The 27,072-nt window shown below is 43.1% G+C and overlaps 1 protein-coding gene across 1 annotated transcript in view; it reads right to left on the bottom strand.

Moving 5' to 3' along the window:
- The window catches only part of LOC109937151 (alkaline phosphatase-like), a 100,629-nt gene that overhangs the window by 39,182 nt on the left and 34,375 nt on the right, over window positions 1-27,072 (bottom strand). The window contains exons 3-8 of the mRNA XM_048614907.1: window positions 19,669-19,806; window positions 13,095-13,160; window positions 11,214-11,333; window positions 7,476-7,591; window positions 6,774-6,948; window positions 5,373-5,587 (exon numbers count right to left, since the gene is read on the bottom strand). Coding sequence (XP_048470864.1) covers window positions 5,373-5,587; window positions 6,774-6,948; window positions 7,476-7,591; window positions 11,214-11,333; window positions 13,095-13,160; window positions 19,669-19,729 — 753 coding nt within the window. The 5' untranslated portion in view covers window positions 19,730-19,806. The remainder of the gene's footprint in view (window positions 1-5,372; window positions 5,588-6,773; window positions 6,949-7,475; window positions 7,592-11,213; window positions 11,334-13,094; window positions 13,161-19,668; window positions 19,807-27,072) is intronic.

Genomic DNA, 27,072 nt, shown 5'->3' with positions numbered 1-27,072 from the left:
CTGCTGTGTTCATCCAGCTCTACACCTGGTTATCTGAGGAAGGATAGAAACATCATTGAAAAGTAAATGATTGGGAGAGAATGGAAAATAAACAAAGGGAAGATCTGTGATAGCGAAAGATTGGAGAGCTACAAGAAAATGTCAAAAGAGCTGGCAGTGCAGATAGGACAAGTAACGGGACTAAAGTTATGTCTAGAAGAGAAGTGAATGGCAGAATGATGAGTAACTGCCATCGAAATGCAAACCCAAGAGAAAGATGAGAGATGGAACTTACAAAAGAAATAGAATTAGGGTACAGATTATGTTCTGAAAATAGTGAAGTGAGTGTTGCAAAATCTGTAAACGTGCCAAAAACAAAATGAGATTCTGTGCCTAAAGGAGCATCTACAATGTTTTTGCTAATTTTCCTGAAAATCTTTGAATGCAAAGCATGGGAATTGCCGCTTGTTTGTGCCATTATTTCCATCATTACCGTCGTTTTATTTAGATTAATCCTCGTGACTTTCAGGTTCAATGTTAATTACTCTGGCCCATCCCTCTACTGTAATACTGTTGCAAACTATTCACTCAGGAAGGCTGTCACATCCATACATTCAGCGACAAGGTCTCCATTATTAGTATTTGCACAGTTTACATTATTCCTGTTTCTCTCACAAGATAATTGTAGCAATGATTTGCGTCAATTTCACAGCATTACCTTACTCCATTTTTATTGGTCACAACTGTTTTATCACCCTTTGCTGTTCTTCATTTATTGCCCATTCACCAGCATTTCAGCTTTTTCTTAATCTTTGGGGTTTTTTTTCTTTTAATTTTATATGGTTTTTGACCTCTTTAGTCATCCATGGCTGTTCTTTGCCAAGTAAAACTCTTGCCCCTCAAGGCTATGAACTGTTTTATGTCACATTAAATTTGTTTTCTTTTAAAAGCACTTTGCACTGGCTGTTATTTTCTCCATTACCAGGTTTTAATAGTTCACTGTGGACAATCCCTGCCTCATTAAAGTCATCCCTAACTAAATCCAGAAATCCCAGCAGCTATCCTGCATTTTTCCTTTCCAAATATGGTTCATTTTATGGCCACCATTAGGCCAATATTCACACCCCATGTGACTGCTGATGACATCTGATTCATTAATTAATCTAAATCTAACATTGCGTGTCCTTTGTTAGTTCCAGGTAACAGCAAGTAATGGAGTTCAATGTTTGGTGTTTGGTACTGCAGTTTATCTGTAATAAGTTGCGTCTCTTTCTCAGGTTGAAGAAATATTGACACAAAAAGCCAGAAATTGACCAAAGCCATGATCATTTCCATCTAGAAGGACAAGGATAACAAATACATGGGAATACCACCCCCTGCAAGTTCCTCTCCAAGCCACTCACCACCCTGTCTTGGAAATTTATTGCCATTCCTTCACTGAATCAAGATCCCAGAATTCCCTCCCTAATGGCATTGTGGGTCTACCTACAGCACATGGACTGCAGCGGTTCAAGAAGGCAGCTCATCACCACCTTCTCCAGGGCAACTAGGGATGGGCCATAAATTCTGTCCCAGCCAGTGATGCTCACATCCCAAGTGGGAATTAAAATATAGATCCATGCTCTAATATAGGAGATACACTGCAGACAGCATACTGTATGAGGGAGATAGTTTATTTTGCAGAGATTGGTCAGCTACAGTCTTGTGGCTCTAAAATGGATTGCTGCAAGTGAACAGCAGGGCCCTCTGAGCTGTGAACAGGTGTGAAAAAGTCTGAGCACATAGGAGGCTGTATTTGGGAATTTCAAGAACGCAGTCCCTTAAGCAAGCTCCAAGACTGCTCTTCTGGCAGTACATTACCGTACACACTCCAGTACAGGAACTTGTGGATTTCCCACTTGTGATCCAATAACCCTACAGTGGACATCATTCCCCATTCTAGTGTCAAAGAAAGTTTGTAACGATAAAACAAAAAGGTCTCATTCAAGTTGGTTTAAAAACGATGACTGAACTCATAATTCGTGTACAAATTCTGCAGTTGCGTTCTGGCTAATAGTTTCACAGACCGAGTTTGATAGAGCCCACAGCATTTCCATTCCACTGCAGTGGCTGAATGAATGAATGACAACAGCTTACAAAAGTAGTGAATGAATTCATGGGCATTTTGCCTAACATTAAGTCCATCCGTGTTTCTAACTGATTTCTTATAAAAGTAAGATCACATCAACTCAATTCCATGGCAACCTATAAGAATGGTTCTTAACTTCTGCTATGTTTACCGCTGATTTCTTTTCAAGTGAATAATTACCGACCAGAAACCAAAATCCCCTCATTTCTGAGCCAGTTTATGATCGTACACTCTCTCCTATCTCCAACACATTAAGTCCCGGCTCCCACAGTTTTGAAAAATGTCTCCTCATTAAAAAGCTTCAACTCCTGATGTATTGTCAACTATAGGGCACATAGCTACTCCCAAAGAAAAGAGCAAAGGCAGTCACAAGGAGATAGAGTTTCTCCTGCGTCAGTCCTAAAGGAAAAATCATGTTGGACCAACACTTTTAAAAACTTTTGAAGAGATAAAAGATAGAGCTGACAGTGGTCAAGTAGTCCACATGATTTAGAGATAGTAAGAATTGCCTTTGCTGGAGTCAGAGATAACACAGTGTGGAGCTGGAGGAGCACAGCAGGCCAGGCAGCATCAGAGGAGCAGGAGAGTTGACGTTTCGGGTTGGGCTGACAAACGACAACACCTTCCGGTCACCAATGATTTCAACTCCTCCTCCCACTTCCTGGGCAACATGTCCAACCTGGGCCTCCTCCAGTGTCACAATGGCGCCACCCGCAAACTGGAGGAGCAGCATCCCATATTCCGCCTCAGGAGCCTACAGCTCAATGGTCTCAAAGTCCATAGACTTTACCAGTTTTAAAATCTCCCCACCCCCAGCCTCATCCCATTATCAACCCTCCCTCTCATCCCCGCTACCTTGACCTGACACAACCTGTCCATCTTCTCTCCCATTTATCCGCTCCTCCCACCTCACTGACCAATCCCCACCACTGCCTACCTGCACTCACCTATCACTATCCCACCTATCTTCCCCAGCCCCACCCCTCCTGTCTGTCCTTATTTCTGAGCTCCCTACTCCCTCCCCCATTTCTGAAGAAGGGTCCCGACCTGAAACGTAAGTTTTCCTGCTCCCCTGATGTTGCCTGGCCTGCTGTGTTCCTCCAGCTCCAAACTGTGTAGACGTAATTTATCTGGCTTTTCAAAAGCCTTCTATTAGGAGTGACATGATAAATAATAAATTAACTCAGTGAAGATGGGGTCAGGGATGAGCAGCAGAACATATTGCTAGCTGCCTTCATGACAGAAAGCAGAGAGTTTCACAAGGATTTGACTGCTACTGATCATAATTTACATTGTTAATTTTGACTCGGGAATCAAAAACAACTTTGGAATTTGCCAACGACACCAAAATGGGGGTGTTATGGTCAATGTGGAGAAGGGCTGCAACAAATTATAGGAAGACGTGAATAAACTTGCAGAATGCTCAAATAATTGACAATTGAAGCTCAATACATGTAAGGTGATAAATTTCGGTAAGAAGAATAAAGAAATCACCTGGCACTTACATAGCACAAGTCTAAGTGAGGTAAAGGAACAAAGGGGACTAGGATAACAAGGTGTAGAGCTGGATGAACACAGCAGGCCAAACAGCATCAGAGGAGTAGGCAAGCTGACGTTTCAGGCCTAGACCCTTCTTCAGAAAAAAAAGGGGACTAGGATTTTTTTTATTCATACATGAGGGCATCGCTGGTTAAGCCAGCATTTGTTGCCCAAGAGGGCAAGAGTCAAGCACATTGCTGTGGGTCTGGAGTCACATGTCGGCCAGGCCAGGTAAGGATGGCAGTTTCCTTCCCCAAGAGACATTAAACCAAATATATCAATTACTAAACATGAGATTTGAACTCACAAACAGCCCAAAGATCATGAAGCAGGGATTCCTTTATTCCACTGACAACAGGTCATGATGAACAGGAAGGAAAATTCAGGATAAGAAGTGAACTATTTACAGTATGTACATGGAATCCCTTCCCTCACTGTTGCCTCTTGCTGCTTGAGGCCTGATTATAGCTGTCCAACAAATTAACGAGGCCATAATGAAACAAAGCAAGGCTTTATTTCTGAGCAGGACAGAATTTAAGAAAATAGGTAATTTGGGCCGAATCTGTTTCGAACCTTGGTTAGGCCACACTTAGGGTTCAGTATGCAGATTATAATATTAAAAAAAAGAGGCTCTGAAGAGGATGCAGAGAAAAATTACAAGAATGATACTAGAAATGTGTGCGTATAAATGTCAAGAAAGGATCTCTCTTGCAAATCCAAGACCGCCCTTATAGATGTCTGAGAGTTATAAAAGGTTTTGATAAAGAAGATACAGAAATATTGCTTTCTCTTGTGGAGATGAGCAGAACTAAAGGCTGTAAATATAAAATGGACACCAATATATCCAACAGGGAATTCAGAAGAAACACCTTCACCTAAAGAGTAATGAGAATGTTGAACTTGATTCCATAAGGTGTGGCTGAAGTGAATATTTCAGATGCATTTAAAGGAAAGTTTGACAGCATCTGAGGAAGAAGGGAAAAGAGGGATACAATGGTGAGACTGATGAAGAAAGATGGAGGCTTGAGTGAAGCATATATACTGCCAAGGGCTCGTTGGGCTAAATGGTCTGGTTCGTTGGCAGATGTCCTGCATCATCCTGTCCTGCATAGTCCTAAAATCAGCAAATTACATGTAGAGAGAAGCTACATCACGTGAAATGTGGGTTTGTTTTTAAAAGCTTGATGATAACGGTTTCTCTGTTACACTAATGATTACAGCTCGATATCTGTCAAGCCCTTCAGGATGTTCTTATGTTGCAAAAAAGTAAAAGCCAAATCTTAAAGTCCAAATATATTCTTTCAACTCAGACCTATCTTTGAAATAATATGACTCATCAACATCATAGAATCCCTGCCGTGTAGTAGTAGGCCATTCGGCCCATCCATCTACATTGACCCTCCGAAGAGCATCCCATCCAGACCCACCACCCCTACTCCATCCCTGTAACCCTGCATTTCCCATGGCTAATCCACCCAGCCTGCTTATCCCTGGACATTCTGGGCAATTTCCCACAGCCAATCCAGCTAACCTTCGCATCTTTGGACTGTGGGAGGAAACCCACGCAGACACGGGGAGAATGTGCAAACTCCACACAGACAGTCACCTGAGGGTGGAATCAAACCCGGGTCCCTGGCGCTGTGAGGCAGCAGTGATAACCACTGAGCCCAACAGCCAGTCGACCAAGTGCAAAACAGCAGATTAAGATACCACATATTTCCCATACCTGAGGGTACAACGCTTTCAACATATCCTCCAAGTGAATCATCTTTCCGTGCTGAGAGCTTGCAACATCCAAGTAAACACCAGCAGGCCGCACAGCGACATTATCACCAATAATACAAACAAAAGCAGTGGGGAGGGCTCTCCCAGGACAAATTGCCAACACAGTCACCTCGCTAAGTGGATTGTATGCTACAGAAGGTCCGCACTCCCTATGGCCTGGTTGTCACAATGTAGGGCATGCCCTTACACATCTCTCCAATCTGCTTTAAGGTGGTTAGGGGAACTTTGTGGCAAGGTGAGGCCAGGTATAAAGGTAAATTGCTGTGCCCACCAGGAAGTGAGCAAACCAAGCAGCAGAGTTGAATTCATCTTTGTGCAATGTGTCTCAGTTATTAGCGCTTCAGGCTGTAAATCATAACATCCTGGGTTCAAATCGCACTCGAGTCCAAAGTGGAGAAAGCACGGTAGTCCCTATTGATTAAAGTTCAAAGACCCGGAGAACAGACATAGACCTTCCACCAGAATGAAAGTCACACAGTCAGGTGCTTTTTACTGAGGCAGGTTTAGCTGCTTTGAGCATTTTCTTATTTTAGCTCTCCACCTCAATCACCAAAATCCCACCTCCAAGTCTCTATCTTCCCTCTCAGCTCCAATACACTATTCAAAGATGACCAGAGAATTCTCTTCACTGAACAAAAAGAAAACAAAATAACTGCAGATGCTGGAAATCTGAAATAAAAACAGAAATCACTGGTAAAGCTCAGCATCTGTGGAGAGAAATCAGAGTTAACATTTCGTGTTCTATGACCCTTCTTCAGAACCCCACTGTCCTGAGCAATATCATCCCCTCAAAAACATCAGGAGAAGAAATTAACTAAGCCTTGTATCTGACCGTGCCCCTGACATTGTAACATTGGCTGCACTCCAGAAGCTCTAAAGTGCTTTGAAACATCCATAGGACTCATAAACAATCTGAACAAGAAAAGAAATCCACATAACTGACCTACAGGGTGAAATTTCCAAGCCATTACCGCTGCTGTCTGAATACTCCCAGCCATTTATTGACAATTATTGTTTTGAAGAGAAAGGCCAGTTTAATCAATATCGTAAACCTGGGACAATCTTTCATTTTTAATTCCTTACATCTTAACCGAGAGGCGTGACCACTTCTCGTCACCGCTCACAGTTGTCAGACCAGCACGCAGTCAGAATGCATCAATTATTCAGCCTTGAGCAAGGGAGTGAGCGCCACTCCTTCTCATTAAAGAGGTGAACAACTGCTCCCTGATACTACCTGCAGGTGCCTGATGTTGCAAATCCTTCCACTGCATGAGGCAGAACGCTATGTAAAGAACGATCAATGTTCTTGCACCGAGACTCTCTGCAATATTGCCAAACTAACCAGCATCTTCTGCCCATTTCAGGATGGAGGTCACTTCATTGCCAAAGGTGGTATTGCACTGCCTCCGAACCGATGCTGCACTCACACCCACGGTGCCTTCATTTGCCTTGACGCCACAGAGATAGGCCGTTGCTGTGCCAGCGCTGTCAGGTACCTGGGCATTGGTGTTATAAGTCTGGCAAATGAAAGGGAAAGAGATGGCATCCAGGTCAAAATTACTGCAATCTGTCCTTCCAACTGGAAGAGCCACAGTCGCAATAAATCCAATACAAGCAGCAAAACAAAATTACAGCTTATGAATGAGATTTAAAAATTGCATTCTCACAACCCGAGACTTTGTTGTGCATTTGACTATTTTGTGACACTGGCAACAATTACATAATCCATTTGCAGCCGGATGCATTTACTGACAGGATGCCACAGGGCAGTCAGGAGGACGCAAGCCTGTTGTTATGACACCTGCCAAGCCTGGGGTTATTTCCTGTGTCAGGGTTTATATTGGCCCACATCCACCCAGAGGAGAATCAAAACTTTCTTGCCACTTTACGGAGAGGGAAATACCTCTTTCTGAATAACTAAGAAACTGCTGACACCTGAGCGTGGCCCTCCAAGATCTACAGGGGATAAAGTTCAGACGCTGGCCCTAAGATTGAAAGCTCTTGGCTATAAATAAACACAAACTTCATTTAGATAATGAGCTACCTTTGAAAGAGCTACATGTGGGAACTTATCCATTTCCAAGAAGCCTTCCTCTCCAGTTTTCCTTTCCAGCTGGCCTTTCAGTATCCGAGCAGCAGTCACTGTAGGTATCCCCATTCCTAGAAATAAAAAAGAAAAAAAGAGTATCAGGAAATTATAATATCACCACTGAGTTCTTCCTTTCCCTCAATGTTTGTCCACATCTGGCTTTCTGTCTGATGATAGGACCCACTTCTTTGTATTTTTTTATTCATTTTTTAATTGCAGGATAAAATGTAAAAGGATTATTTTAAACCAAGGACGGTAGACAGAATTGTTGTACTTTTGATAACAACTCCTTGGAACTCATTGTGATTTGGGTTACGCTGCTGCCCAGTTCAAGCAGTTGAGGAGGTGAGTTAAGATGACATTGCACTGGGAGCGTGTGCACACAGTGATTTGCCTGGAACGGGTAGCTGATGTAGTTCCTGGATGTCATCAGACCGACGAGAGCTCTCTGATTGGCTCCTGTGCAACTTGGATCTTTGCAATAGAAGGTGGGAAGCCTCTGGGTTCTGGAAGAGCAGCTTCTGTGTTTTCTCCTACCAGTTGCTCTAAGCTGTTACCTTTAACCATTAGTGAAGAGATTTTGTAAGCAGTGTACAAATTGCCCTGTTCCTCATGTGAAAAAGTGAAAGAACCTGGAGATGGATATTGAAGAAGAGAAACTCTTGGGAAGCATCTCATCAAATTCTGTGGACTGGTACTATTGAACTGTGTTTCCCCACATAGAGGATTGGCTAACTAAGAGGAGACAGAGAGTTGGGATAATGGGGGGCATTTTCAGGTTGGCAACCTGTAACTAGTGGAGCGCTACAGGGCTCGGTGCTAGGGCACTGTATTAGTTATAATATAGATTAATGACTTGCATGAGGAAAGTGAATGCTCGATATCCCAGTTTGGAGAAGACAAATAAATAGGTGGGAAAGCAAGTGGTGAGGATGACACAAGCAGTCCGTAGAGGGATATAGAGGTTAAATGAATGGGCAAAAACTTGGCAGATGGAATACAATGTGGGAAATTGTGTATGCACTATTCTTTATTCCTTTGCTTTTAAATAACTGTATTACATTGGCAATTTTCCAATCCTGAGGCACTTTTCCACAATCCAAGAATTCTTTGAAGATTACTAACTAGGATGCATATAGTCACTTGGGCTGCTCTCTTCCATTTTACACATTTCGAGAAGCTCTTACTGTCTGCCTTGAAAGTACTTGCAAGTTTATCCTCAAAGTTTATTTAAAAGAATGACAGATTTCAGGTTGGAAAAAAAAAGAGAGAAGTAGGCTGAATTAAGAATGCTTAGCAGGTAGTGGAAAAGAAAATACAAGAGGCTAACTGAGAGTGGAAGAAGAAATTAGAAGCTAACAGGAAGGAAAATCCAGAGGTCTTCTATCACATATCAATAGTAAAAAGAGCAGTAAGGCGAATTCAGCACCAAAAGAGCACATGGGCCCAGGGACAAGGGGGACAGCTGAGGTATTACATCAATACTTCACATTTGTTTTAAAATTCTTTCCCACTGCTGAGGTTAAGCAAACTGGCCTCTCATTAATAGTAAATGTCTTTTCCCTGGGATGGGGGTTTCAAGACTAGGGGGTACATTTTTAAGGTGAGAGGAGAGAAATTGAAAAGAAAACATGAGGGGCAAAGTTTTTACACAGAGGGTGTTTCGCGTGAGGAATAAACTTCCCGAGGAAGTGGTGGATATAGGAACAATTACAAAGTTTAAAAGACACTTAGATAAGTACATGAATAGAAAAAGTTTGGAGGGATATGGGCCAAGAGCAGGCAGCTGGGACTTGTTTAAATTTGGGATTATGGACTGGTTGTACCAAAGGATCTGTTTCTTTAGCTGTGTGACTCTATGACTATAAGAGTGTGTCAATTAAGATTTCCCTGTCCTCTGGGACTAGCCCTGTTTCTAAGGAGGATTATTATGGTCTATTCCTTTATCCTCTTTTCCCACAGTACCCATAGACAATCCCCAACAGTTTTAGTGACATATCAACTTTAATACAGGCAGCTTTTCTACACCTTTTCTTAATCATTTTTAGACAGTTTAGTTATTTGATAGAATAAACTTTGATATTGCTGAAAAAGACATAGTCAAAGTCTTTTGTCTTTTTACAGCAACACTATCCAATATCTCAACAATTTCCTCTTTCACTCGGACTCTGATAGCATTTTCTTCCTTGGTAAAGACATATGCAAAGGATTCGAATTTTCTGAGTATGTGTTAATGGTTTCGACTTTGGTGTAAAAGGCATAAGTTCAAAACTTGGACATGACAAAAATAACTTGGAAATACTGTGTGCTGTGAGGGGGGCAGAGAAAATCTTCAAGAGGAAGATGCAGGTCAGTGAGGTGGATGGACAAGTGGCAGGTGAAATTCAATGCAGGAAAGTACAAAGTGGGTACATCTTGGTCACAGCAATAAAGAAAAACAAAACAAAATAAGGTGTGAAATTCTAATGACAGGGACAAAGGTACATGTAGATATATGTGTACAAATCATTGATAGTGACAGAACTGGTTAAGAATGTGGTTAAAAAGATGCACAGGATTAAGAGTCATAAAACATTATAAAGCAATTTTTTGTCCTCAACTGGAGCACTGCATCCATTTCTGGACAGTGCAAAAGGATATGAAGGATATGAAGATTCAGGCAGGAATGCAGAATAGGTGAACAAGAATGGAGCTAGACAATGAGAGATTTTGGTTGTGAGGACCGTTTGGGGGAGCTGTGGTTATTTTCCTTTGAGGAGAGAAGGCTGAGAGAAGTTTTGATAGAGATGTTAAAAATCTCAAGGGGTCTGGATGGGAGAGAGAGTGAAACTATTCGCAATGATGGATGGCTCAGGAACCATGGGATACTGATGGGATTAGCCAAAGAACCAATGACAACCTGAGGAAAATCTCTTTGACAAACTGAGTGGTTAGAATCTGGAATGCACTGCCTGTGAATGTGACTTGACCCCATCTTTCCAAGGAGAAACAGAGAAGGAACAGAAGTAGAGAGGGAATTGTTAGGCTAAAAGGAAAGGAGTGAGATGAGCTAATATGCTCTTGTCGAGAGCTGTTACAGACTTATGGGACCAAATAGCCAATCGCTATGCTGATGAGATTTCTTCACCTAGAGAGTGGGGAGCCTGTGGAGTTCTCTGCCATGGAAAGTGACAGAGGCCAAAACATTGAACATTTTCAAGTGGAAGATAGATATAGTTCTTAGGGTAAGGGGAGAAAGTGGGAACAGGGGACTGAGTTGATCAGCCATGATCCTATAGAATGGTAGAGCAGTCTTGAAGGGTCAATGGTCTACTTCAACTCCTATTTTCTATGTATCTAATTGATTCATGGAGAAGGTGCAAGGTGATTATAAGGTACACTAACAAAGACATAGGAAGGGCTATGCACTTACATTTTCCTCACAAGGATCTGTGTCTATGTAAAGAAGCCCAAACATATGATAATAAACATTTCATGGTCATCACAGTTGGCCAATGCAGCTCATTGTATTCTCACCACCTCAAGCCAGGAGGCAAGAAATGGATCTTATTATGGGAAACTGTGATGAGAATTACAACACAGAGAATATACAGCACAGAAACTGGTAATTCAACATGACTGGCCCTTGCTGGTGGTCACACAATAGATAACTCAACAAATCCTAGTAGATTGTCCAGATAATGGGACACATACCATCTCCAAGGAAAAGTATAATATTTTTCGCAACGCCAGTGTTAAGGTTTTGTAGGTTGAGCGCTCGCTTCAGTGTTTCTTGGGCTTGGTTCCTCCAGTACGTTGGGTTCATTTCATGCTCTACAATATAGAAAACAAGGCAATCAGACCAAGGGAATCTCCACATCTTTGGGACCTGCTTGATCCACTAAAATAGAATTAACCAAAACCTCAGAGAAGTGCATCTCCCAAGCGTTTCACACTAAACATAAGTTGTTTTGGTCTCCATAACTTGTGCCAAAGATTCATCCATTTAGGTAGTAGTTTTACAGATGCCATTCTGTACTAATTCTTTACTTTGGTGCAATTTCCAAATAGTTTTCCTCCAGTTTCTCATACTTGGCAGGAATCAAATATCAAATTGTCTTTCCTCATTTTACTGGCAACTGAGAAGGAACCTAATGTATGTCTTTATTCCAGATGGTGATAAATTATAATGGTACACAGGATTATCTATGGGTCTATGCAATTGTACAACAAGTTTCCATTCAGTGCTAACCTCTTGGAACCCCCAGATGAAATGAAGGCGGCAATAAAGAATGTGGGGAAAAGGCAGGGAGATTAGCACTTGACAACAGAACCATTTCAGGCACGATGGGCCAAACGGCCTCCTTCTGTGCCACAACATTTCTGTGACTCTGTGATCAGTGTCGGCTGGAATAGGAGACAGGAGTCTTGATTCCCCATTTACCCATTAAAACCAATTTCTTTACATGGAATATGGGCATCACTGGCAGGGCCAAAAGTGAGTGGCCAGCCCAAACTGCCCTTGAGTTAAGAAGCTTGCTGGGGCCATTTCAGGGAGCGAAAGGGACAAGCAGGTTGCTGTGGGTCTGGAGTCACAGATAGGGACAGACCAGGGAAGAATGGCAGATTTCCTTCCCTCAAGGACATTAGCGAACCAGATGGGTTTTCAAACAACAATTAATAAGAGTTCAATGGCCACCATCACAATATCCAAGATTTATGAGATGGATTCAAATCCCTACAGCTACTAATGGTGCAGATTTGAAACCATGTTCCAAGAGCATTCATCTCCAGAATTACCAACCCAGCAACACTACCACTACACCACCATCTACAACTGACACCAGCTTGGCCTGGAGAAATGGGTCTTCCTGCTAACCATCAGCAGAGTTTATGAGTTAACTCGAATGTACTTACCGACACCTTTCACTGAAAACAAAGGAGCATGTGAGTAAGAAGAGGAAAGCATTTGTGGGAGAGACAAGGGTGGACAGAAATGTCCTTGCAACCATTTGTTTTCAGTAGAGAAGAAACAACATTCTTGACCCAAAGACTGGGCATATCATCCAAACCATACCGATACTAACAAGCAAATAGGTATGGATTGTCCGCGCACTGTAAACACAACCCCTAAACTGTTCAAAGAGTAGAGACAAAGCAGGCATCCACAGAAAATGTTTGCTTAATTTGTTTTGCTTGCATTTCAGTCCTTTGATTCCACTCGCAGTGGGATGGTGACAGGTCCAAAATACAGTTCCTGTTTGTGGCACAGTTATTACACACAGTAATAACATGTTCTTGGAGGAGAGAAAGCACTTCAAGCTCATCATTATTGCATGTGTAGGAAACAGTTAATCTGCAATGATGCACAACAAATTCCAAACATGCGCAGGAAGAGATGAGAAGCGAGCTTTCCCCAGCAAAAATCTCTCGAGGCAAGTTGTAAAGATTCAGCAGAGATCTAGAAATGCATGCATGCTCCAGGGAACAGTCAGACCAGAGCCCCACAGCATCCCGCTCCCAGCAGATTAAGAGAAATGACACAACAAATGGAACATAAAATGAACGAAGATGGACCTCTGAGCTCAGCCTAACCTGGAGGTGGGCGGCGGATCTGATGATAGATTCGTTTTTTCTTGAGTCCAGCCGGTGGGGCGAAGCCTATTGAAGTCGAACAGACGGGAACATGAAGTTTGCTTGAAAGGGATTTATTTTTGACCACGGGATACAGGCAACAGCAACAGTACAAAGATGAATAAAAATAAACTTCAAATGGGAGGCTCCACTGGGGTTTGTGACCTTTGGGGGTGGGCGGGGGGGATGTTTCAAGGTGACTGGGCATTGAAAGAAATTGAGGGCTTAATTAAAGGGCAATAGGAAGCAGCGTACTGGGTTGTCACAATCCCAGAGCCCATTTGGTGATGGAAAGCCATTCGTGGACAGTAGTCTAGCAGAAGGGACCTTGCATCCATAAAATCAGAGTTTACAGAACGTGCAAAGGCCATTCTGCCCATTGAGGTCATGCCAGTTCCCTGTACAGCAATGCAGTCAGCCCTATTCTCCTCCCTATCCCTGTAGCCTCGCAGGTTTATTCTTGTGGATTTGCCCCCAATTTCTTTTTGACACCTCTGCTTCATTCCCGTGCTGTAGAATGCACCAGGATCAATGAAATCAGGAAGCAGGGCAATTGTCCAAAGGCAGGCATTCATATCCGACAGGATAGAGATGAGATCAGACACTGGCTCTGATGTGGTGCCACTTCTCACAGCTCTGCCTTTGGTGGATACAAACCACTGGCCAGGGCCAAATCCAGAGAAACATGTCTTGCACACCACCATCACTCATCACGATTAACGAGACTGGGAGCACACCAACTCTACTCAGATTACCAAGGGACGTTTGGGCCTGATGCTAACTCACTAAACCTCATTGACTTATATACCAGGCACCAGAAGTCCTCCTAACCAGGCTGTGTAACCCTAATCGTTTTGATCACATACACATGGCAGAGTGAAAAAAATCCGATCAGTGTTCCACACCCAGGACCAATTTTGATGTGGAGGTGCCGGTGTTGGACTGGGGTGGACAAAGTCAGATGTCACATGACACTAGGTTATAGTCCAACAAGTTTATTTAAGATCATAAGCTTTTGGAGCGCTGTTCTTTCGTCAGGTGTCATGTGACTTTTGACTAGGATCAATTTTAACAGAGTCCACACTCCCTTGCTTGAACCATCAGTGGTTGCACTCTTAGAGTTCACAGCGTGAGACTCAGGTCCCCTCATAGCACCCTATGCTGGGCCAAGTTGCGATAGGGTTAGGGTTAAGGCTAGGGTTTGGGTTAGGGTTAAGGTTCGGAATAGGGTTAGGGTTAGGGTTAGGGTTCGGGTTAGGCTTAGGGTTAGGGTTAGGGTTCGGTTTAGGGTTAGGGTTAGGGTTCGGGTAGGATTAAGTCTAGGGTTAGGTTAGGGTTAGAGTTAGGGCTAGGGTTAGGGTTAGGGTTAAGTCTAGGGTTAGGGTTAGAGTTAGGGTTAGGGTTAGGGTTAGGGTTAGGGTTAGGGGTTAGGGGTTAGGGTTAAGTCTAGGTTTAGGGTTAGGTTTAAGTCTCGGGTTAGGGTTAGGGTTAAGGCTTGGGTTAGGGTTAGTGCCCCTTAACCATGAGGAATTATTTCACTCTTTTACTCCCACTGTGAGTGTCAAGGGGAAAGAGCATTGAGCTTATCATGGCAATTATATCTCTAATGTTCCAAACGCACAACTTTAATACCAAAGTTGTGGGCTTGGGAGGAAGTTACGAGCCTGTGATGGAACGAGAGTGTTCTACACTCTGAACCAAAGGGTAAAGATTTGTTAATGTTGATCTCTGTCTGCACCTTCTTGACAGCTGTAACACTGTATCCTGCACTTTGTCCTGTTACCCTGATGCACTTGTATACTACGATCTGCCTGTAAAGCACGTAAGACGACACTTTTCACTGTACTTCATGGCAGTAATAAATCAAATCAAATCAAATCACTTATGGGACGGGGAATGGAGTGTATGAGGTTGCTGCAGAGGTGATGGCAAAAGCAATGCCATATGTAACAAGATGGGTGAAACATGATAACATATGACATAACAAGATGAACACATGGGCAACAGACAGATGGTTAGAAATTACACTGAATACATGTCTTCACATTCCATTTAAGATCAAGAAAAAAGATGATGTCAATGTCATTGCTTTTAACCATTGGGTAGATCACTGGAACCAGACACAATTCTACAGAATGTTGATATGACAAATCAGCTTCACTAAGAAAGAAAAAGGAATAACATTAAACAAATTCATCATACACAAGTGTTAAGAAATTTCAGTCAGTCAAGGAAAGTAAAATAATTAATTAGGGATGAGAAACGCTTGAGTACCTGCAATAGTCTGTTCCAGAATGATTGAAAACTGACCGATTCACATAAACATTTCAATTTTGATCAGATGTAGTCCCAAAATTCCCTTTCAGCATCAATAATGTTTGTCTATGGGATCCCATGTTCCTTACAATCAAGAATTTACCTTGATCTGCCAATATGGGGAAAGATGGGAGCCAGTTCTAATGGAACATTATCACTGTCATGAACTTGTTGGGCTGAATGTCCTGTTTCTGTGCCATATTTCTTCTGTAATCCTGTGTAATGTAGTCATTTCACAGCATGGTACGAGTGAAGTGTGTTTAATGGCTCCCACAGATCGCACACAAAGGCACTTACAGCAGAGGTAACAGTCACAGGACTACAGCAAGCTAGCCAGTACATTCAAGGTACAAAGGCATTTCTCCAAACATGGTATAATTCATGGGGCCATGACTAAGAAATGAACCAGTGATTCAATCCTCAGATGTACTGATTCACACTTGAGTAGAAAAGATTGAATGTAAAAATCAACAAATATGGTTTATTTGACGTAAACATGTAAAATAACATTTGTAACAAGTCTTACTTCACTTCGACATTAAAAACCCTCCCTGTTTGTCCTCTAAGATGGTCCTCCCGTGTCCTTCAAAATGGTTAGGAGAACCCATGAATGATTCACAAAGGGGACCAGGTTCTCAAAACGTAAAGTAAAAGCTATAAAATAAACCCTTTTGCTATTCTCAACCAACTCTCAATCCATGCATGGAGTTTGATAAAGATCTGCAAGGAAAGGAGTTATGAAAGGCGAATAGTCCTCAGGAGGAAGGCATCTTGAAATGAAACTTCAGCTTTGGAAATTTAACGATCGTCAGGTGATCATATCCTGCAAGTATAAATAGTTTACCCAGAAACAAATAACAGCCAGAGATAGGGCCTGTTAAAGTGTGAGACAACATAAATACTGATACATTTGTGTATCAGTATTTACACAAATGTATCAGTATTTACGTTGACCTGTACTGTTTTTCTCTGTTACGTCAAACAGAAGTTGGCATAAAGCCGGCCAGGCTCAGGCTCCGTACTGTTTTTCTCTGTTACGTCAAACAGAAGTTGGCATAAAGCCGGCCAGGCTCAGGCTCCAATCATCTTCGCTGTGGTAAAATGAACGGGAAATGTCAATTCTCACAAAATCTACCAAGAAATGGCAGTGAGTCATTCAATCACCGACTGACGAGATCCTGCTTCAGGCTTTGAGGCAAGCGGCATATTTCCTAATGTCCGGGCAAGTCAGAATAAGTGTTAACACATTTGTAATCCAAAACATCAAACAAACTTAAAATAGCTACTTCTCCACAGACCGCACAGTTTCTGAGCTGTTAACCCTGAAAAGTCACCCTTCAACATGTAGCATATTGAAAACGGAGTTACCCTGAAGTACTGGTTGGATGGAGGTTTTCAGGCTGCAACAGAGCCGTAATTTAATAGCAATTGTCTCCAACAATAAACATGTTTTGACATGTACATTGACAACATCAGTTTTACCTCACCACCGACTCTTTCGACTCCTCCGCAGTTGCTAGTTCATCAGGAGGTCAATCTGACACGCAGTCTGGATGAGCATTATGGACTGCCATTAATTATTGGGAACTCTGAAGCAAGGACAGGGACAGAAATCAGGGCCCTCCTGATTCAGCCCTTGCCCAGGCTCCCAGCTTTGCCCATCAAACCCCATCTCCCCAGCCCTGTTCTCAATCCAAACACAGTGGGGTCCCCCTGGAGCCCTGGGCCCAATTATCCTGTCCTCGACCCTGAGCACAGGCCATTGGTTTCACTCCCAGGTCCAAATTCTGCTGCTGAGCTACTGATTCCAACCTTCTCCATGGCAACAGTCTGAGATCAAACCACTCTCCTTGCAACCTTGGTGTCACATCTGACCATGAGATGAGCTTTAAAATACATATTTGTCCCAACACCTCTGACTTTCACCTCTATAACGTTGCCTGATTTCGGTCCTACTACAGCCCATCTCCTGCTCAAACCCTGATACCTCTGCCTTCAAGTTATCTATGATGTGGAGGTGCCGGTGTTGGACTGGAGTGGTCAAAGTCAGAAGTCACCCAACACCAGGTTATACTCCAACAGGTTGATCTGAAATCACAAGCTTTCGTAGCATAGCCCCTTTCTCAGGTGCAGTGAGAGGGAAGCACACACAGATACAGAGTTTATAGGCAGAGAGATCAGTCCCAACCTCAACCGTGCTCATGGTTCATGTCATGCTACATGTGACCCCACCACACTGTTCTGTATCTGTAAAATCTTCCTTACTGCCCTGCTTTAACACCATCACCTTGATAAATTGTTATGATCTCTCTACCTTAATTAGTTGATACAGTCTTGGATTACTTATCATTTTGGTTAAACCTTCAGCATGTGACTCTTATACCTATCATGTTATTCCAGCCATTTAGTTTGTCTCCAGCACCACCTTATTTTTAATTTTTTGTAATTATCTCTCTGCCTCATTTAATCAGATTATAGGTCACCCCTTCACTGGTTATTCAGCTGTTGACACTTTACTCACACTGTCTGACACTCTTGATCACCTTCAGAGACTTATTATCTGACACTCCACTCACACCATTTGTATGGTTTTTTGATCTCTCTGCCCTTGATCTCTCTGCCTATAAACTCTGCGTCTGTGCGCTCTTCCCTCTCACTGCACCTGAAGAAGGGGCTGCGCTCCAAAAGCTTGTGATTTCAAATAAAACCTGTTGGATTATAACCTGGTGTCATGTGACTTCTGACTTTGTTCAAGATGTCCAGAGATCCCACCTCCACCGCTTTCTGGGGAAAGACAATTCCACACATTCTCCATCTTCGGAGTGAAAACAAAAGTCTACCTTATCGCCATCTTAGATAGGAGGTCCTTTGTCTTTAATTATTTAGGGAGAGAATTCCACTTGATAAAGTTTAGACAAGTAAACAAAATGTGGAATGATGGAAACCAGAGTTGTTCAAGGGATCAAAATCAGATATAGTGATACAATCATAGAGTCATACCACACAGAAACAGACCCTTCAGCCCAACTCATCTGTGTCGACTAGATATCCTAAATTAATCTAGTCCCATTTGCCAGCATTTGGCCCATATCCCTCTAAACCCATCCCATTCATATACCCATCCAGATGCCTTTTAAATGTTATAATTGTACCAGCCTCCACCACTTCCTCTGGCAGCTCATTCCATACACACACCGCACTCTGCATGAAAAAGTTGCCCCCTTAGGTCCTTTTTAAATCTTGCCCCTCTCACCTTAATCCTATGCCCCTTAGTTTTGGACTCGCTCACCCCAGGGAAAAGATCTTGACTCTTCACCCTATCCATGATGTTATAAACCTCTATAAGGTCACCGCTCAGCCTCCAATGTTCCAGGGAAAATAGCCCCAGCCTATTTAGCTCCACCCGCCATAACTCAAATGCTCTAAACTCAGTAACATCCTTATAAATCTTTTCTGAACTCTTTCATGTTTAACAACATCCTTCTTACAGCAGGGAGACCAGAACTGAATGTGGTATTCCAAAAGTGGCCTAACCAATGTCCTGTATAGCTGTAATATGACCTCCCAACTCCTATACTCAATGCACTGACCAATAAATGCAAGCATACCAAATGCCTTCTTCACTACCCTGTCTACCTGCGACTCCACTTTCAAGGAACTATGAACCTGCATTCCAAGGTCTCTTTGTTCGGCAACTGCTACGTGTATAAGTTCTGCTCTGATTTGCTCTAGCAAAATGTAACACCTCACATTTATCCAAATTCAACTCCATCTGCCACTTCTCGGCCCATTGGCCCATCTGATCAAGGTCCCGTTGTACTCTGAGGTAACCCTCTTCGCTGTCCACCACACTAACAATTTTGGTGTCATCTGCAAACTTACTAACCATACCTCCCACGATCACATCCAAATCACTTATCTAAATGACAAAGGCAGTAGACCCAGCACTGATCCACGCAGCACATCACTCGTCACAGGCCTCCAGTCCCAAGAACAAGCCACTACTGTCTGTCTCCTACCTTCAAACCCATCTGAGGGCCATCAGACCGAAGACAATTACTACAGAATTCAACAAATCATGCCTCAGGATGTTGCTGCTTTAATAAATATCTAAAATCATCTTATGTAACATCAAAATTGATTTCGCTTTGGCACCTAGACTGAAAAGAATTCTTTCGTTCAGGGTCTAATGAAGCCAGTGTTTTTGGAGTGACTTTACCTGGGATGAATCCGCAAATGAGATTTAGATGGGAAACCAGCAGGAGCAATGAAACCTTCATGGCACTTCCTGGAAATTTAGTTCCGTTGTCAGTGACCAAATCCCCAGTTCAACAGCGTCAAGCACCTTAGGGATTCTCTGAAAAAAAGGAAGATTTTTTAAAAATCTGTGTTACTCAAGTGGTGTAAGGATAAAGAGAACAATTTCCAAAGTATGTCAATATTATGCTTACCCTGCATGTTGCAACAAATACAGCTGCAACTTGCATCAATGACTTGATGGAAAATTAGTCAAATTTTCAGACAATGCCAAAATAGGTGGGGTGGTGGAATCAGGGCCTTACAAGTTACAGGAGGAAGCAAAATGTGGATGGGTATGGTAACAGTGGGTGGGAAGTTATTGGGAATTTCAGGAAATCTTTGTCAAACTGTGCAGGGCATTACTCAGACCACTCCTCGTGGCCTGGGCCAAGTTCTGATCATGGAAAAATAGAAAGGCATTGCCATCCTGTGGCAAATAGCCAGAGGATGCCCTCCAGTCTCTGAAGTGTGTAGGTGCAGCCGACAGTGAAAGTGACAAATGCTCTGTTGGTCTTCAAGAGGATTTGAGTATAGGAACAGGGATGTCTCGCTGCAACTCTTGGTGAGATCACACCCTGGATTATTGTGTGCAATTTGGTTTTCTGTATCTGAGGAAAGATGTTCTGGCTATGGAGGGAGTGCAATAAAGACTGATTCCTAGGATGGTGGGGCTGACATTTGAAGAGACCTTGGTTTAGTTAGGATGATTCTCACTGGAGTTTAGAAGAATGGTGGGATGGGGGGGAGTCTCTTATGAAATTCTAATCAGATTAGACAGGGTAAATGCCGGAAGGATGTTCCCGATGACCAGGGAGTTGAGAACCAGTGATTACAGTTTAAAGCTACAGGGGGATAAGGAGAAATGTCTTCACCCCGAGCCTGCGGAATTCTCTGCCACAGAAAGCGGTCGATACCAAAACAGTGAACATTTTCAAGAAGGAGTTAAATATATTTCTTAAGGTTAAAGGGATCAAAGGTAAATGGGGGTGAAAGTGGGAACTGGGGACTGAGTTAGATGATCAGCCATCATCAGATTGAATGGCGGAGCAAGGTCGAAGGGCCGAATGGCCTACTCCTGCTCCTGTATATGTTTCTATGTTGGGGCCCTGTGTTAGATTTCAAAGACTGGCAAGACTATGGGAGAGAAATTTGTGGTGGTGCAAAACAGGCCATAGGTGGGCAAGCTGCCCAACGTACACAGTGATACTGAGTTCCACCAACTGCAATGGAAGTATGTGCTGATTGGTCTGGGAGGGATGGTCTTGTCACTAGCTACTAGATCCCAGCTAATGCTCCATGGACACGAGCTCAAATATCAACACAAGAGCTGGCAGAAGTTAAACTCAGTGATTTAAAAAGAAAACAATCTGGAATTGAAAGCTCATCTCAGTAAAAGTGACTGTGAAATGATCATTTATAGTGACCCATCTGGTCCACTCATGTGAAATCTGCTATCCTTCCCCAGTCTGGCCCACATGTGACTCCAGGCCCACACTCTCTTAACTGCCCTCTGAAATAATGCAGCAAGTCACTCAGTTCAAAAGCAATTAGGGGTGGGCAGCAAATGCTGGCCTTGCCAGCAACATCCACTTCCCATAAAAGACAAAGATGCAAATATTTGTTCCAGGTTACATCTTTAAACTAAAGAGTGATATTCAAACAAGGCAAGTTCATACTGGTTCAGGTAAAATGAGGAGGATCTTTTCTTTCACAGATACAGTGATGAAGCAGTGGACAAAGTACAATCAAATGAAAAGACACAGCTGATTGGAGAGAAAGTTGTGTTATTCCTCATAGATAGACTAAGATAGGCCGAATGGCTGTCTATATCCATTAGAGTTAGTCAGCTGGCAGTGGTTGGGGCATTGGGGGGTTGCCCAGGGTTGCCACAGGCTCCTCTTTCTGCAACACTTCGGCTTGACATTGGAGATGTGCTGAATCTTTCCACAGTCTTTCTATTCAGTTTGGTCAGCCTTAGACTGAGCTTTCCAGATGTCAACGTTAGGGGTCTTCAAGGAGGCTTTGAGGTTATCTATGAACAGCTTCTTCTGCCTTCGTGGGCTTTGCTTATCGTGTCAAAGCTCCAGGTACAGCACTTGTTTCAAAGATCTCGTGTGAGGCACGCGGATGATGTAACCCACCAGCAGAGCTGGTCGAGGCTGGGTAAGGTTGGCCTTGAGCAAGTATCCTCACATTGGTGAGCCAAGCCCACCAACAGATCCTGCAGAGGCAGGGCTAGAGGTACCTCTCCAGGATACCAAGGTGCCCGCTGTACCCAGTCCTTGTCTCTGAGCCATTATCACTATTGCTCTATACACCATGAGCTTGCCAATTGAAGGCAGTACTGAGCCTCATTGTCGGTGTCTGCCCTTGTTGGCAGGAATCCCCCAAGGTATGGAAAATGGGCATCGCCATCCAAGGCCTCGTCATGGATTTTGGTAAGAGGATAAGAACAGCATCAGTGCAATGACCAGCCATGCCTGATCTCGATCCAGATTTTTGATCTGTGGGTGGATCTATTGCTTAGGATCACAGCTTATATATCATCACGGAGCAGGCAGAAAATCACAACAAAATTTGGGCGCAGCTGTAACAGAGGATGGCAGTCCATAATTCCTGGTGGTGGACAATGTCGAAGGCCTTTATGAGGTCAAAGAAAGACATGTACAAGGGTCAGTGCGGTACCCTGCATTTTTCTTGTAGTTACTACATGGTGAGGACCATGTTCATAACCAAAAACCCTTCCCAGCCCACTTATACTCTCTCCCACCCTCTTCCATTGGGCAGAAGATATAAAAGTCTGAATACATGCACAAATAGGTTCAACAACAGCGCCTTCCCCGCTTTCGAATGGACCTCTCATGTTAATTCTAATCACACTCTCTTGCACCTTCCCTGTGGCTGTAACACTGTATTCTGCACTCTGTTCTGCTACCCTGATGCACTTTGTATGGAGCGATCTGCCTGTGGAGCATGCAAAACAACACTTTTCACTGTATCCCTGTACATGTGAGAACAAATTAGTCAATCAAATCAAATCAAATTGTTACTGTGCCCCTTTGAGGATGGAATCCACGTTTTGATCGTGGAAGCAGCTTTTTAATCACAGGGAGAAGGTGACTGAGGGGCACTCCTGTGATAACTTGCACGTGTGTGCCAGCAAAGAAATCCCTCTGCCATTACCACATTCAGGCCTGTCACCTTTCTAGAAGGTGGTCAGGATTCAGGCTTCTTGAAGATATCTTGGCATTCACTCCTGTTTCCAGATAAGGGAAAGGAGGAGATGGAATCGTATCAATGAGGGAGAACTGTGGGTGTGCTGCACAGCAGGAGGTGAGATTCCAACATAGTGGCAGAGCAGGACAACTCAGCCAGAGCTCATCTGTTTTGTCTGCCTCTATTCCTGGTTTTTCTCTTCTTTTTCTCATTTTGTGTTGTTTTTTTCTCTTCTTTCTTCTCCGTGAACTCCCAGCCTCAGCATAGACTTGGACTCTTGGCCTCAGCACTGACCCAGCAAGGCGTCTTCTCGACCTGGCATGACGGATTCTCAGCCCAGTGTGGCGGTCCCTTGGTGGTTCGACATGGCGGCCTTTCGGCCCGGTGTGGCCTCGTATGGGACTGCCGGCCTTGGGGTGATTCATAGTCTGACACGGACTGGAGGCAAGGCCCAGCATGGACTAGGTTGGAAGGACAGTTATTCCGAACTGTTTATTTCTCTATTTTTCTAATTTATTCTATAATGCTGGACTTTTCATTTCTTATTTTACTATTTTTTTTCCTCAGAACTTGTACTGAAGAATCTGTATCTGGTTACCTTGTACTTAAGATGGCACCGTAAGTGGTGACTTGTAAACTTCACTGTACTCATTTGAGTTCATGTGACAACAAAACCAGTTCAATTCGATCTTTCAGACACGACACTTCCTCAGACACTGAAAAAGGATGTATCTGGGTGACAGGACTGTCCTGTCAGGAGAATTTGGTTTGACTGGGCTTTTATTTACTAGAGTTTAGACAAATGAGAGGGGATCTGATTAAAACGTATAAAATTCCGACAGACCCAGGGTTCCGGGGGAATGTTCACTCAAAGCATGGTGAACCTGTGGAATTCTTTACCACAGAAGGCTATTCAAGCCATGTCACTGAATGTATTTAAGAAAGAGATAAATAAGATTTTAAAGGCTTCAAGGGGTACAGGGAGAATTGTGGAGCAGGCTCAAAGGGCCAGATGGCCTGTTCCTGTTTCTAGTTTCTTTGTGTCTTTATCTGATACTTCTCCAGTTAATAATACAAGAACCAGGCTGATGTAAAAACGTTCAGCGAAGATGTGAAAAAAAAAATGACAAGAGAAGCAAAGACAGGATATGAGTAGACCCTGGCAGGAAAAATAAAAAGGAATTCAAAATTTTCTGGGGGCACAAAATTATTAAAACAGTTATTTATAAAATAAAGTAGAGTAAAGCTCATCCAATAATGCAAGACTCCCCAAAGCCTGTCCACCATCTACAAGGCACAAGTCAGGAGTGTGAAGGAATACTCCCCTCTTGCCTGGATGAGTGCAGCCCCAACAACACTCAAGAAGCTTGACACCATCCAGGACAAAGCAGCCGCTTGATTGGCACCACATCCACAAACATCCACTCCCTCCACCACTGACGCTCAGTAGCTGCAGTGTGTACTATCTACAAGATGCACTGCAGAAATTCACCGAAGATCCTCAGACGGCACCTTCCAAACCCACGACCACTTCCATCTCGAAGGACAAGGGCAGCAGATACATGGGAACACCACCACCTTCAAGTTCCCCTCAAGCCACTCACCATCCTGACTTGGACATATATCACCATTCCTTCAGTGTCGCTGGGTCAGAATCCTGGAATTCCCTCCCTAATGGCATTGTGGGTCAGCCCACAGCAGGTGCACTGCAGCGCTTCAAGAAGGCAACTCAAGTACAACTGGGGACAGACAACAAATGCTGGCCAGCCAGTGACACCCACACCTTATAAATGAATAAGGAAAAAAATAACTGGATAAATTCCAATGTTGCACCTTCATTTAGAAAGAGATGTCCAGATGCACCCAGAACGCGTGAGCCAGGAACTCTATAGTTAGTAAAGTTGTTAGGGACAATAGGCCGGGGACAAGATGAGTAGTCACTTGGACAATGTTGATTTTTATAAGGAAAGAGAACACAGAACTGTTCTAGGCAAATCATGTCTCATGAAATCGATTGAGCTTCTCAAAGAATTATCACAGTTTGTGAGCTTAATGCAGTCAATGTGGTACACACAGACTTTTCACTGACAGGATGGGTAAGCCCCAGTTGTGAAAATTCCCTGACTCCCAGGCTTGCCTTGGATTTACAGGACTCTATAATGTGCAATCTCAGTCCAAAAAGGCAGGGAGAAAGGCAAACCCATTGAACTCAGAAGCAGTCTGTGCTATATTCAGCCACACCATAGAAATGGCAAATTTGAATTGCCAAGCAGAGAAAACATCCATTCAGAAATCTGCTTAGGACTAAAGAATTCAGCCCTATAGATGTATTAGTGCTATTATAGAATCAGTTACAGAGACTTTAGCTCTTCATATTTCTTAATTTTATTCAAATAAACAGTCATTGACAAAAATAATTGCAGAAAGACCAATACAACAATATTATAACCTCATGAAAATACCAATGCAGCAAAGTAAACTCTCCATTACAGTTTGCAGAAATAACACATTGCCAAGTTAACGAATTTGTGAGCCTTGGAGCTTAACCAGGCATTCATAATAAGCCCAGGTGGAGAGCCTGATGTCTGTCTGTGTGTTTCTGCTGATACATTTCCTAGAGGAGTTCCCAAACATTCCAGTGTTGGGAATGAGGACCGCAGTTCTGGAACAGGAGCCTATTTGCCAATTTTAAAAGACTCCCAAAACACAGGGTCATGGAGTACCAGTGCAACAAAATTATGGCGATCCTTTACAAAACATTGGTTCAATCTCCAATGGAGTATTTTGTCTGCCCCACTTTCAGAAGAATGTGAAAGCATTAGAGAGACTGTAGAAAAGGCTTATCAGAATGGTTCCAGGAATGAGGATCTTCTGTTATGAGGATCGATTGGCGAAGTTGGGGCTGATCTCTGAGAAGAAAAGGCTGCTAGGATGTATGATACAAGGTGTTCAAAATCAAGGAGAGTCTGTACTGAGGGGATAGAGAGAGACTGCCTCCAGTGGAGAAAGAATCAAGAAGTAGAGGCAGCTTGCAGTGATCAGAATCTAGGATGCACAGTTTGCCTGAGTGAAGGTAGCAGATTCGACTTTTAGATCAGAAAAGGTATGAACCTTCAAGATTACAGGGAAAAGGTAGCAGGGTGGGGCTAACTAATTGTTCTTACAGAGAGTCAGCAGGGACACAATGGGTTAAATGGCCTACTTTTGTCACAGAGTCATACAGTCATACAGTCAGACAGTCACAGAGTCACACAGTCATACAGTCATACAGCACAGAAACAGACCCTTTGGTCCAACCAGTCCATGCTGAACATAATCTCAAACTAAATTGGTCCCACCTGCCTGGGCTCAGCCATATCCCTTCAAACCTTTCCTATTCATGAACTTATTCAAATATCTTTTAAATGGTGTAACTGTGCCTGCATCCATCATTTCCTCTGGCAGTTCATTCCACACATGAATCTCTCTCTTGTATAAAAAAATTGCCCCTCATGACCTTTTATAATCTTTCTCTTCTCACCTTAAAAAGATGCCCCCGCAGTTTTGAATTCCCCCACCCTAGAGAAAAGACCTTTGCTATTCACCACATCTATGCCCCTCATGATTTTATAAGCCCCTATAAGGTCATGCCTGAACCTCTGATACTCAAATAAAAAAAAATGTGCCAGGCTATTTCTATAACTCAAACCTTCCATTCCTGGCCACACCCTGGTAAATCTTTTCTGAACCCTCTCCGATCTAATAACATCCTTCCTATATTCTGTAACCATTCGATAAACCTCCAATTTGAACAACGATAATCTTCTTCACTAGTGACCATTGTGGGGTACGTGTTAACCTGGAAACAAGGAAGCATTCCCCTAACCTTCCTGAAGAACCCCTCGGTATCTCCCATGCTGGCAACTTCCATTCTAATGAAAATTTGGAAGCCATTGGCAGAGAAAGCATCAAAGAGGTTGAGTCTGATATAATGAAAAAAGGACTGAGAGCTTCAGTTCTTTTCTATTCATTTGTGGGATGTGGGCGTCACTGGCTAGGCCAGCATTTCTTGCCCATCCCTAGTTGCCCTTGAGAAGGTGGTGGTGAGCTGGTAGGGAGGGAATTCCAG

The sequence above is a fragment of the Rhincodon typus genome, chromosome 31 (assembly GCF_021869965.1).
Source record: "Rhincodon typus isolate 14 chromosome 31, sRhiTyp1.1, whole genome shotgun sequence".
NCBI lineage: Eukaryota > Metazoa > Chordata > Chondrichthyes > Orectolobiformes > Rhincodontidae > Rhincodon > Rhincodon typus.
This window is presented reverse-complemented; position numbering and strand designations above follow the sequence as displayed.